At 33.0% G+C, this 13,548-nt stretch overlaps 2 protein-coding genes across 3 annotated transcripts; both read left to right on the top strand.

The window, feature by feature from the left end:
* The first annotated feature begins 3,301 nt into the window (after window positions 1–3,301).
* On the top strand, window positions 3,302–8,120 carry LOC107490685 (2-oxoglutarate and iron-dependent oxygenase domain-containing protein CP2). 2 transcript variants are annotated; one of them, XM_016111494.3, is made up of 9 exons: window positions 3,303–3,918; window positions 4,289–4,336; window positions 5,497–5,673; window positions 5,954–6,104; window positions 6,270–6,353; window positions 6,639–6,763; window positions 7,201–7,319; window positions 7,643–7,754; window positions 7,842–8,120. In XM_016111494.3, the coding sequence occupies exons 1-9, from the start codon at window positions 3,613–3,615 to the stop codon at window positions 7,878–7,880; spliced, it is 1,161 nt and encodes a 386-aa protein (XP_015966980.1). In that variant the 5' UTR covers window positions 3,303–3,612; the 3' UTR covers window positions 7,881–8,120. The 2 variants fall into 2 exon arrangements, 1 of the variants encoding a protein (XP_015966980.1); XR_002376032.2 differs by lacking the exon at window positions 7,842–8,120 and having other exon boundaries at window positions 3,302–3,918; window positions 7,158–7,319; window positions 7,643–7,673.
* A 1,922-nt stretch (window positions 8,121–10,042) lies between these two features.
* On the top strand, window positions 10,043–12,326 carry LOC107490686 (uncharacterized). Its single transcript, XM_016111496.3, has 3 exons — window positions 10,043–10,672; window positions 10,942–11,127; window positions 11,701–12,326. The coding sequence occupies exons 1-3, from the start codon at window positions 10,199–10,201 to the stop codon at window positions 11,986–11,988; spliced, it is 948 nt and encodes a 315-aa protein (XP_015966982.1). The 5' UTR covers window positions 10,043–10,198; the 3' UTR covers window positions 11,989–12,326.
* Window positions 12,327–13,548: the final 1,222 nt, after the last annotated feature.

The following is a 13,548-nucleotide window of genomic DNA, read 5'->3' as shown; positions in this document are numbered from 1 at the left end:
TAAATTATTTTTATAATTATAAAAATGATTATAAAAAATTATTTTGATAAAAGTAATTATAAGAAATTATAAGAAAGAGAGAATTATTTTAGTTTTAGATTTAATTTTTTTACTATGTATCAATATTTTATTTGTAAGTCAAACTTATGTCACCTTTAGTCACCAAAATCAATACCACCATAGAACTTTCCTTTAATATATCTCTATTATTAATTAATTAAGCAAAACAGAGCATGCTGAATTATTTTGCCCTAGTCACATAGAAGTGTGTTTTTTACACTTTATTATTCCATCACTTTAAATTGGTAAAGTTCAATCCAATTGAAAATCGATGTGATTTTTAACTTAGTCAATTCAACTCTGTTTTTCTAACAAACAACAGAATAATTAAGTTTCTACTATTTCAAAAGGGTTACTCTATATTTTGGGAATAACTGAAATAATATAGCCCATATAGAGAATCACCAATGAATAGAAAAGATGACAAATTTTTCAATGGAGCAAAGTATTGTTTAAAGAATTTTGATAAATTATAAGTAATAGTGTAATCTAGAGAAAGTGATGAGATGTATAATTTATTAGTTTTTACCTTTTATCCAAAGTTATTTTTTGTATTAGTTACATTTCAACATTGAGTAGATATAATAAGTAGCTATAAAATAGAAATTGGTAAAAAGTATAATTAATTAACTTTTTTTATCAATATTAGCTAATTTTTTAAATATTATTTAATTATCTTAAATTTTAAATCATAAATCATAAATATTTAACTTTAAGTACTAAATTATAAACCTAAACCTTAAAATTGGCTAATGATAACTAACCAATAATTAATTCCATCCATATATATTTAAAAAAAAAATCCACACGCTTACACACAAATACAATTAAGAAACTTTTAGAACTTGCCAATTATATCTAATCACTCTCACCAAAAATACAATTAATTTGCTAAATTAATAATTTAAATATTATTAGATATATAATTATTTATGTATTTTTTTATTAGATTAAACATTTGAAATAAATAATTTCATAATATGATGATATTAGAATTTTTATTCTATTATCTAAAGATTTAAATATTAATCCTGGATGACCCCAAAAGAATGATTTAAGCATCATGCAAACAAAAGATAAATAAGGCTAGTAAAAATTTATGCAAACAAAAATTAAAAAAAAAAAAGAACCTCTTGCGTGACAAATATGTTAGCTATCTAAGTATTGATGTACTTTTTTTTATTAACTTAAAGTTGTAGGGCAAGTGATTTAATGATACACATTATTGGTTGACTTGGCTCCTCTTTATCGTCTCTATATTACAATAAAAACGAATGCTACGATATAGAAAAAAAATTCCTTCTGTAGCTGCAAAAAATATGTGTCGCGTTACCGTGAAAGAATCTTTTATGTAAAAAATTCCTTCTACAACCGAACGGTGGCATGATTTTTGAATTTACCTTTTGAGCCTTGTAAGCACTTGTAAGATAGAGTGTATTTTGATAGCTTCCAAAAAAAGGTCTTTTGGGCAAAAAAAAAAAACAATTTAGATGGGTTTTAGTGTGAGCCTAAAAAATTAGAACCTAGAGAAGAAGTTTTGTTTTTGCTGTGGGTTGAAATAGCCCACTGTGTTAATAAATGGAGAATAACAAATAATTTTCTAACCAATTTGGGTTGATCCAGTGGTCAGCTCAATCGTTCGCTTAAGCAAGTGTTAGGAGTTTGAATCCCAACTTATGCATTCAGCAACTTATTGGCCAGCAGAAATGTTCTATGTTCTCATTTGTAAAGTAATTACTTTAGTGAAAAATATTTTGAAGATGTAAAAGTTTAAGACAATAATTAATATTTTGGGGCCTAACATGCTTCATGCGTATGCTTTAAGTGTCAACTAGTAGGATTAGGGTTTCATGACAATGAATTGTATACAATGGTAGATTGTTGAATGATAATATTCTAGAATAAGTGTTTGTTTGTGTCGTCATTTTGATTAATTTTTTAATAATTTTTATTTTATTTTTTAGCATGTTTGACAAATTTTTAATAATAAAAATAAAAATACTAAAAAATAAAAAATATATTTTTTTTAAAAAATTATAATTTATATTTTTTTTAAACCAAAAGTATACCCATATACCACACTTTGAATGTAGTCTACAGGAAAATTTTCCAAAGTTTATTTACATAATGAATGCCCACAATTTTATATTTTTACCTATTATGTACTGCCCAATAGATTAGATGTTTAACCAAAAACATTTATTCTTGTGCAATTTTTTCGTTCTTGGTATCAATAATTGATTGTGCCATATTTTTGTATTTTGACTTTTTTCATTCAATATGGTGTTACTATTTACAATTTTTTTTTTTGGCATTGGTATTATTCTTTAAATATATTTTAACCAAAACCAATAACAAAACACCTATATAATGAGTAGTATCATCCACTATTTCTTAAAACGAGTATTCGACATATGTGCAATGTGGATATATCCGGTGTGGGTATGGATTTTTTTTTTCTTGTGTTAAAAGATAAGAAGGAACAAAAAAAAAAAAAAAACACTAAACAGTAAACACTAGGGAGTAGTTCCGTTGCAATAATATTGTTAAATTTTTTTAAGGTTCATTTTATTTTAATTGTCGTATGTAATTAGATGTTGTATATTTAGCCAAAATATCAGCAATTTAGTTGATATTTTTTTGAATTAGATTAATTTTTACTCTCTAATTCTAACTTAAGATTTTTTTGATTTTAGTCACTAAATCATTATCAGAATTTTACACTTGATTGTTTCTATCATTAACAAGAATAAAAGCATCTAAATAATTCGTTTCGCAAATAATTTTTTTAAACTCAGTTTTTTATACTAAAATTAGCCCTCTCCAAATTACAAAAAACTCACTTCAAAAAATAGTAACAAATGATAAAGAACTAGTACAACCACACCACCAAAAACTATTATAAGTGTATATGGATTTAAAATTGATTACTATATTAATAGCATAAAAAATAATTTAAATGTCAAAAAAATGAGTTCAGACTTAATTGTGCTATTCATTTTGAGTGGTTAGTTTATAATATACATTAGCATTCTTATTTTTCTGTTATTTTGTTTTTGTACATAGCACGGACATGTCTACTAGTAAATGAAATAAAATTAGTCTTATTTTGAAAAAATTGTACCATCCTAATAAAATTAACAAATAAAATTTTGTTATTTGTATAATTATTTTAATAAAATAATTAAAACGAAATTAAACGAAAGGAGTTGCTCTTACACCCACCAATATTTCCGGAGCGTAACTTCCACGTACCCAAAAAATGCTTCAGACCAAAATCCGAAGTTAACTTAAAACCATCCCTCAAATTCTCAAAACACTTTACCAAAACCGAACATCGAACGAACTTCACTCCCCATTTCCCAACTCCCCAACTTCATTTCTTCAGTACTTCAACCAGAAAGAAAAAGAAGATACTACTAATAATAAAACCCTAAATCCCCAAATCTAATTCAACAAAACCCTAATTTACCCCTCCGATTCTCGCATCTCCATGGTGTGAAGTGCGAACTGGGGCGTATTCAATTGCTCCCACAATCAGCGGTTTGAAGAATGTCACAAAACGACCGCCCGGAGGCGCCGTCCCCGGCGACAGCCGCAAACGGCTCCGCGGCGGCGAAGGCGGAGAATCCAGCTGCGAGGGCGTTGGTTTCTTCGAGCTTGAGGCTGAGGCCGAATCCGAACAAGGAGCACAAAGCGGAGGAGTACGAAGACTTGCAATTGGAGTACTGCCCAGCGGTTTTCACCGCGCTGGAGAGGTACCTTCCGCCGAACATGCTCAATGTTCGTCGCGAACACAAGGCCAAGTTCATGCACGACATTCTAGCCAAGTATATGCCCCGCGCAGAGCAGACCAGAGTATGATGCTTCTTTCTTTCTTTTTTAAGTTTTTTTTTTCGGTTAATTTATTTTGTTGCTCGGAAAATGTAAGTTTGTGGTTTGAAACATCAAAACGTACATATTTGCCCCTGTTGAAAGCTTGTGGTTCAAACATCAAAACGTACATGCATTACTATAGTTTGTCATAAAATATTAGGTAGTTGCTGTGCTCAGAATAGACAATTAGTCATGACAATCTTATGCATGCAGTTTTATATTCTATAGTACTGATTAAGTTGTAAAATCTATCATCACATCATTGTTATTATCATTTAGTTTTATGGTTATTATTTTTTCTGTTACTTTGTCTTCCACAAAATTTCATGACTGTTTAAATTTTCATTGGCAGATACAAAAGCTAAGAGCATACAGACTGAGGATAATAGCAAATTATCGGGTATGCGACAACCCAACTTTTAACTTTTACTATTCTTTTTGTATACTTTTGTATACCTGGAGTTGATTTTGAACCTGAAATGAATATTTCTGGAGACGGAAGTGGAAGAAGGAAAGACAACAACAACAACAACAACAAAGCCTTGTCCCACTAAGTGGGGTCGGCTACATGAATCAAACGACGCCATTGTGCTCTGTCATGTATCATGTCTACAGAGAGACCGTTTACATGTAGATCTCGTTTGACCACCTCATGGATGGTCTTCTTAGGTCTTCCTCTGCCTTTCGCCCTTTGTCCATCTTCCACCCTCCTGACTAGATGTTCTATCGGTCTTCTTCTCACATGTCCAAACCACCTGAGACGCGATTCAACCATCTTTTCCACAATGGGTGCTACTCCAACTCTCTCCCTTATATCTTCATTCCTTATTTTATCCAATCGCGTGTGACCACTCATTCATCTCAACATCTTCATCTCTGCCACACTCAGCTTATGTTCGTGCTCTCCTTTAGCCGCCCAACACTCCGTACCATACAGCATAGCCGGTCTTATAGCGGTGCGATAGAATTTACCTTTAAGTTTTAAAGGCACTTTTTTGTCGCATATAAAACCAGATGCACTCCGCCATTTTGACAAACCTGCTTGGATCCTATGATTTACATCAGGAAGAAGGAAAGAATGTCACATAAATTATTTTTTTAAAAAAATTGAGAATGTATAATAAATTACGATGCTTGAATCTGAAAATGAATTCTACTTCCTATTATAATGAACCTCTAGTTTGGCCGAATTGCGAATATGCTAACTGTAGAATCCTACTTCCTATCTTGTCTTTCGTTACTCTAGTAGCATAATATGAGGTTAAAGTTTCTCTTGATCCCACTAAATGTATGGCATCGGTGTATTAGGCATTTTCTCTATCTTTGAAGGAAAGGATTTCTATAAACATGATAATCAAATATGCTATAACTGAATAAATTATTACTTACATCAAAATTGCAAGGATTAGAGGCTCGATGGAGTTTGAAATACAAAAGAACTTCTGTCCTTTTTTATTGTAGATGTGCTGTACTGTAATGACAATTGTCTTTCCACCTCCCTGTCCCTTTGTTGTGTTAATTTTTAGCAAGACTGACAGGTTTTCTATCCCAACTTTGCAGCCTCGTTTCCGAGAATTGTATACTCTGAATCCTACGGCATTCTTTGTCCCAGCATTTCTGAATGCAATTAATGAAAATACAGAACAAAGCTTTAGAAGGATAATATCCGAGCCTTCTCCAGGCATCTTTATATTTCAAATGCTACAACCACGCATTTGTGAGTTATTCCTCTCCGAGGTACATTACAATGTTAACCATCACTACCTGTCATATATACCATACTAGAAATTAGAATGTGCGCTTGGATTTTCTTGAAAGGAAAAAATTACTTTTCCTCTTTACCAAAAAGTACTTTTAATATACAAAGCAATAAGCTAGTAATATTTTGCGGGGTTTTGAATGAATTGTTTATTAAAACAAGGTACTTTTTCAAAAGACAATCCAAATGCATATATGCATATCCTTGATTGTATTCTTTAATTTTTTAGACGTTATGTAACTTTTTCTTGGTGTCCAGATTGAAAATGTTGAGAAGTTTGTAGCTGAAACAAAATTCCGTATCATGCGTCCGAATATCATGAATAAGTATGGCGTTGTGCTTGATGACTTTGGCTTTGGACCAATGCTTGAGAAACTTATGGAAGGTTTTATTCGACCACTGTCTCGAGGTGAACGTTGTGATTGATATTGTCATGATGATTTGTTGGAATTTGTTCTCTAGAAATGACTATCCTGCTTATTGATTTTTTTATTTAAAATCTTTTTCAATTTCCCTTGTTTGGTTCGTGCTAGAGAAATGTGTTCAATTACTTCTTCTGTTTATTTTTATACAGTCTTGTTTCCCGAAATTGGATCATCGCTGGATTCTCATCATGGATTTGTTGTTGAATATGGTAAAGATAAAGCTGTTGACATGGGTAAGGGCACTTCCTGATCAGTATTTATTTTTTATTTTTTTGCAATTCCATAGGTCACCTGGATTATATTTGATGTTTATACTGAAGAAGGTTAGTATCTTAAAACATTTTATTCTTACTGTTATCATTTATTAATCTCTTCCGTTATAAAAATTTCGATGAACCAATTTATGCTTATGTAAAAATTCCAAATTCAAACTAAGCTTGGATTCCTATTCCTATAGCAGCCAATTTATCTGCATTGGATGTTTCAATAGAAAGAGTCTTACATTTGTACTTTCGCAGGTTTTCATGTCGATGACTCAGAAGTAACCTTAAATGTTTGCCTGGGCAAGGAATTTTCTGGAGGGGAATTGTATTTTCAGGGCACAAGATGTGAGAAACATGTAAATACATCAACCTATACAGAGGTAAGTCTTAGTGGTATTAGGAAGATTTTATGCTTAATTTCTTATCTCTTTTTCCAATTTCACCATGAGTATGCAAGGATCTACTTTCACTAAAGGGGCAGTGCATTTAAGAAACAAATCTCATTTTAAGTTTCTGCGCAACTGTTAGCTTGATGAACTCTGGGTTTGGTTAACACAAAGGGGAATTTTGCATTAAATTGCAAAGAGACTTATACTCTTCATGTGTGTTTTTGCTGTATGTATTTCTGTTTTTTCCATTATATGTATACCGGCATATGTTAGCTTTGATAATGCTGATGAATCCAGATGAAATTATTCATTTTGGGTTCATATTGTGACAATGTACTATTTTTAAGGAGATTTATGGACCATTGCTTGTTGCTATTTTTCATAGGTGGTTGTACACTTTTTTTATGGAGTCCATTATTTGAAAGCAGGAGTACTTTGACTATTCCCATAAACCTGGACGAGCTGTGCTTCATCGAGGTCGCCATCGCCGTGGTGCCAAAGCTACAACATCTGGCCATCGTGTCAACCTACTTCTGTGGTGCAGAAGGTTTGTTTGCTTATAGATTGGCCTCCATGCAAATTCGGTTTGTCCAATAATTTCTTTCTTTTCAAATAAAATAAAATTTTATAATAGCAAATAGCACCGGTCTTTGCTCGTGTTTCATACATCACAGTCCCACCCTTGTCATCATTGGTTTGAGATGAGAAGTTGCTTGCATGTCTACCAGCAACTCATTTGGATTGCGATATTGAAATTCTGTTTTGCATTTTTATTATATTACCCTTAATTTTTGCTTGAATGGATTAGTCAATTCAAAGGTATGTCACTCTCCATTTTGTTGAATTAATGGTTGCATTATTTCTGTGTAGCTCTGTCTTTAGAGAGGTGAAAAGGTATCAAACCGATTGCTCCAGCTGGTGTGGGGAGTGCAGTAAAGTGAAAAGGGAAATGCAGTGCTCCCGGGTCACATCTACCAAATCGGTAATCTCTCTCATCCGAATTCTTTATGCTCGAGAAGGAGGTTGCAAAATATGACATCTGTGATTTTATGGTATTACGCTATTACAGGAGTTGCTTGCAAAGGAAGGCGAATCCACTTCGAAATGATTTGCAATGTGAATTGTTGTAAAATGATGCAACTGTTTTCAGTTGTCAAAGGCAATGAACTTGTGATTCATGATCCAGGAGTCTGTAAAAGTAATCTCTGCTGGATGAGGATAATTTTGTTGAAATAAGCTTTGATTTCTAACCCTGATAATATCTTATACTTAAGGTTATTGTGCATTGCAACATCTAGTTTAATTTATATATACATATATATTATGTAATTATTGTATTCTAACTCAATTTTTCCCCATCATTTTTCATTTTTAATAGAAGAGATCCAGCAATTGCCTGTTGCCTATTTCAAGAATGTTTAAATTAATAATCAATATAGAGATATCGAAATTTTCTTTACCTCCTTTTTAGGGACAAGATTAAATTACAAACTTTTAAAGGATAGATTTTATTGCAAAATTTGAAAGGTTTAGCTAGTATGTATTCTAAAGGTATATGTTAAAATTACTAATTAAAAAAGTTTTTATAGAAAAAGATATGTAGTGTACTTATTAAAATAAAAAGTAAAAAAAATTTTACTAATAAAAAATTAAAAATCAATATTTTCTAAGGATATATGTTGGTTAACTTTTAATTTTTAAAGTACAGGGATTCACTTATGAATTTAATAAAATTATAGAAAATTTTTAATTAATTAAATCCAAATTTAATTTAGACCTACTCAACCAATATTAGACTAAAATATACTTGCCATTACCAACCACCAGGCAAACCAGGATTTAAATGGGTATTTTACATTTTTACCCACAAATGTTTTTTCCCACTATGATCATAAGTCATACCTATTGTTGTGGAAGTGGCTGGATTTGTTACATGATGGCAATGTTTTAATCTACCCAACAATAATTGGTGTTTTAGGTCAAACCGAAAATCTGGGGGGAAAATGAGAGGAAAACTGCAGAGCAAGATAACACAATCCAATGCCTGGAAAAATGCTTACTATTCCATTTTCAGCCAAAAAAAAAAAAGTTTATGAAAATATAAACAAATTCTAATGTACGGTATGATCTTTAATTGAACCCGGAAAACAGGTTACATGTGCACATTACTTAAATATCATGTGTTGCTGTTTTTAATTGACAATATGACATGCATCCGCAAAACAAACTACTGGCAGATTCTTGTTTGTTGAAAAAATCCCTGTAATGTGTCGGCTGCTCAAATTCCTTCTCTCCTTTTACCAACCTTACAATTTCATAAATCACATAAACAACCATCTCTCTCTCATCAGCCATCAAGCATATTCTTTTTTTAATTCCCATCTTCCCATGTGTCCTATCCTTTCCTATTATTATTTGTTTGTTATAGTTTGTTTTATTTACCCAAAAATTATTTCGTTTTTCACTTCACAAATGCAATTCAACCGAGAAAGAAAGTTGCTTACCTCTAGTTCCTTGTCCCTTGTTAATAATTCCTGCTCTGTTTCATTACCATTTTGTATTCATTTTCCTTGTTTTGCAAATACATATTTATTTTTACGTCACATTGATAATAATAATAATAATAATAATAATAATAATAATAATAATAATAATAATAATAATAAGAAAAAGTATAGGGTACCAACATATTATCTGCCAACTTATTACCAACAATGATTAATTATTATATTTTAAACACATATATAAAGAGACACATCCAAAAAATATATCTATAAAGACACTTCTATTAAACACAGCTATAAAAAAGATATTTTTATTAGACACATCCACAAAGACACTTCCATTAAATACATTGATAAATAAAAATTGGCAAATGTTAACAGAAATGTTGTTGATAACGTAACGAAATAATAATAATATAAGATGTTTCCTTTGTAAGAAAACTTTAATCCAAAAGCAAAATATAATCTACGTCACTACTCACTACAGCAACTATCTAATATTCTTCGTAATAAAAAAAAAAGTTGAAAAAAAACTAAAAAGGAAAAAGGAAATAAAAAAAAAAAGTCTGCGTCAGGCAAAAACAAAGAGTCGTTGCTTAGTGCTGACCCTCTCAGCTATCACAGAAAGTCACAATTCAGAGATCTAGTTGTGTCCCATTCTTCTTCCTTGATCCTTCCACACTCTCCAAATTATTATTTCATAAATATTTTTTTTAAAATTTCTTTCACCGAAACAACAAAAAAAAATAAAATAATAAAAAAAACTCCATTATTATTGAACCTTGACTGAACCATTTCATATTTCCATTCCCTTCTGAATCAAATAATAACCCCTCTCTCTCACTTTGATTGATTCATCATTCATCAACACACAACAACAAGGGAGAGTCTCATTGATCATAAAAAATTTGAAGAAGAAAAGATGCATCATCATGCAAAGACAGACTCAGAGGTAACAAGCGTTGCAACTTCATCGCCGGCGAGATCACCGCCGCGCCGCCCTCTGTACTACGTCCAGAGCCCTTCAAGGGACTCCCACGACGGCGAGAAGACTGCCACGTCAGCTTCCTTCCACTCCACGCCTCTCCTGAGCCCCGCCGCGTCACCTCCACGCGCCTCCACCACTCGCAGCAACAGCAACAGCAACCTCAACGGCAAGAGCACCATCAAGGACCACCGCCACCACCACCGGAGCCACAACAACAAGGCCTGGAACAGCCACATCGATGCCATTGACGAAGAAGACCTTCTCTACGGCGACGATCGACACGATAAAACTCTCCCTCGCCGCTGCTATGTTCTAGCTTTTGTTCTTGGCTTCCTTGTTCTCTTCAGCTTCTTCTCTCTCATACTTTGGGGTGCCAGCAGACCCATGAAGCCCAAGATTTCCGTCAAGGTTCTTCTTCTTTTCTCTCGTTGGAGTCTCTTCAAGTCTTGATTTTTTTAGGATTTGAGAATGAAATCTGAGCTGGGTGTTGCTCAATTTTGCAATTTCTTGCTCATTACTGTTTCCATTATGCTTTCATTTCCACTATTTCCACTTGTTTTGATATTTTCAGAGTCAAATCTGAAGTGGGTCTTGATAAATTCAGTATTTTGCATATTATTTCAATAAGGAATTTTAGGGATCTAGGTTCAATTTGTGGCGTGGGTTTGTTTTTGCAGAGCATAAAGTTCGACCATCTTAGAGTCCAAGCTGGTTCAGATGCTACTGGTGTGGCCACTGACATGATCACTATGAATTCTACACTCAAGTTCACATATCGCAACACTGGCACCTTCTTTGGGATCCATGCATCTGCAACACCTTTGGATCTCTCCTATTCAGATATTGTTATTGCTTCCGGCAATGTGAGTCACTCTTATTCATACCCATGCCTACTATTTCGTTAACATCATTCATTAATTTGTTTTAGATTAATCTCCCAATTTGATATTATCAATTAAAGTCAAGAATTGCCAAAATGATGGGACAAACTGTTAAGCGCCTAGAGTGGTCCTTCACATTGGTTACTAAAATAGTTTTCGAGATCCCAGTTGCACCAATTAGGTTGGCAAAAGTGCACCACGGTACCACGAGTCACTTGATGAAAAACGACCCGGGGACTAACATAATGCATTTTTGCCTATATAATTGCTGCAATTGAAATCTCGAAAACTATTTTAGTGCACGCAGCTAATTTAGGGGACCATTTTGGGGCTTACCTAGGCAAATTAGTCTTTCAAAATTTAAATTATGTTCGTTCATCATCATTCGAAATATGTATCCTCTATATGGTAGTTGATTTAGTAGCTGACTTTTTGTATCCAGTAGCATGATCGACAACTAATTAGGGATAGGTGAACTAATTTGGGGTTTTACATACTCTTGGTTATGAGTACAAGCATGTTTTCTATTTTGTCTAACGTTATTAATTGTTGCAGATGAAGGAGTTTTATCAATCTAGGAAGAGTCAAAGGTTGGTGAGTGTTTCAGTTATGGGCAACAAGATCCCTCTCTATGGAAGTGGTAATAGCTTGAGTAGTACAACGGGTGTTCCAACTGTGCCAGTGCCATTGAAACTTAGCTTTGTGGTGAGATCTAGAGCCTATGTTCTTGGGAAATTGGTGAAGCCAAAGTACTACAAGAGGGTTAATTGTTCCATCACTTTGGACCCCAAGAAGCTCAATGCCCTAATTTCTCTCAAGAAGTCTTGCACATATGACGATTGATTGGTGCACATGGAAAAGAATTATTAGAAGGAACAAAAAGACTATTTTTTTTTCTTTCTAATTTGTGGTTTATTTTTTGTTTTTTATTATTGGGTGGGGAATGAAATGGGTACAGCTCATTGCATGATGCTCAGGGCTCATTATTTTGGATTCTTTTTGCAGCTGAAAATGCCTCAAATTGTGGTTAGATAAAGACATGTTAGTGGCTGGGTTCGGTGGAGAATTTGATTTTATGAATACTTTTTTTTAACTTTTACTTTTTGTATTAAAGTCCTTTGTTGGATTTCAATGTAAAATGATAAATTATTTAAATTTATTCAATCCCAGTGTTGTTGTAATTGCTTTTTTCTTTTTTTTTTTTTTTAATGTAACTGGTGTTTCAAATTTGAACATGCTCAACTAGTGCCAACTTATAGTAGCTGGAGGATTAATTCAACGCGTAGCGGATAGAAATTATTCATTAATTAATCATTGCTGCTAGCTAGTTTCCAATTATTTAAAGACCTATCATAAAAGTATGCACATCAACTGCCGAATTCCAGCTGTTCATTTTCCACATGTGAAATTGTTTTATTCGTTGGCTCCTCAATTGCCAAATATCAATACATATAAGCATACTGCAGCCCTGGTGGTTAGCAAAAGAATAAATTTCACAAGAGGGGTTTCATTTCTTCCTTTATATTTTTTATTTTACAGTAATACCCCAACTAATTTATTTTTTGGATGGATATTTTGATCTTTAATAATTTTTAATATACAAATATGTTCCAACTCATAGTGCCATTAGAGAATTTTTTTAAATAAATAAAATAAATATTTTATTTACCAAATATATATTTTGTAGCATTTTTACCGAAATACGTCATATTTCTTATTTCGTTTATAGTGTAAACGAAAACGAAATAAGGCATGAAACGATAGACGTGTATATTTCGTTTATACTATAAATAAGATACGTGAAGAATTATAACGTTTATAATATAAACGAGATATGTTACGACAAATTTTCAGCTGCTATAAAAGAATGTGCAACCCTTTGTATTTTCCACAAATATTTCTCTTCTTCTTCTCTACTTTTTTCTTTCGAAAAATAAGCCAAAATATCTAGTAGTAGTGGATATTTGGTTGTAAGTGTATATCCCAATTGCCATATGAAAAATTGTGATAGTAGGGTGATATTTGAGTGTGAGAATCCCATTCTGTTGCGTACTTGCTAAGTAAGTTCTTTGTCGGAGCTGAAGAGTCTAATATTGAGTAGCGTCGGTGATAGCGGGAGAAAAGAGATCGAAAGGGTGGGGTATAGGTTTGGCTCCATGACGACGAGCATGTGGGCCTAATGTTTGACATCCATGGGAGAATCATGGCGAAACAAGTGATGGAGTTTTCTGCGGAGGTTGGTGATATCGGTGGCGGTAGATCTAGCCAGTCGAACTTTGTGCAGGATGGCCCACCTCTCGCACCACCACCGCTACATGTTGCTACTTCAGTGGAAGACATGGACGTTGTCGGTGAGGACTTCGACAAGGAGTATGTTGCGGATAGCAACGAGAGCGGTTCTTC

This window comes from Arachis duranensis, chromosome 5 (genome assembly GCF_000817695.3).
Source record: "Arachis duranensis cultivar V14167 chromosome 5, aradu.V14167.gnm2.J7QH, whole genome shotgun sequence".
Lineage (NCBI taxonomy): Eukaryota > Viridiplantae > Streptophyta > Magnoliopsida > Fabales > Fabaceae > Arachis > Arachis duranensis.
The sequence above is the reverse complement of the archived record's forward strand: the minus strand, read 5'-3'. Positions and strand labels throughout refer to the sequence as shown.

Bases quoted from the DNA above. Each gene is read 5' to 3' on its own strand.
- LOC107490685 (XM_016111494.3), top strand. From the start codon at position 3,613: ATGTCACAAAACGACCGCCCGGAGGCGCCGTCCCCGGCGACAGCCGCA. The intron at 5,674-5,953 runs GTACATTACAAT...CTTGGTGTCCAG, and splicing joins GTGAGTTATTCCTCTCCGAG to ATTGAAAATGTTGAGAAGTT. The intron at 6,354-6,638 runs GTAAGGGCACTT...GTACTTTCGCAG, and splicing joins AGATAAAGCTGTTGACATGG to GTTTTCATGTCGATGACTCA.
- LOC107490686 (XM_016111496.3), top strand. From the start codon at position 10,199: ATGCATCATCATGCAAAGACAGACTCAGAGGTAACAAGCGTTGCAACT. The intron at 10,673-10,941 runs GTTCTTCTTCTT...TTGTTTTTGCAG, and splicing joins AGCCCAAGATTTCCGTCAAG to AGCATAAAGTTCGACCATCT. The intron at 11,128-11,700 runs GTGAGTCACTCT...TAATTGTTGCAG, and splicing joins TTGTTATTGCTTCCGGCAAT to ATGAAGGAGTTTTATCAATC.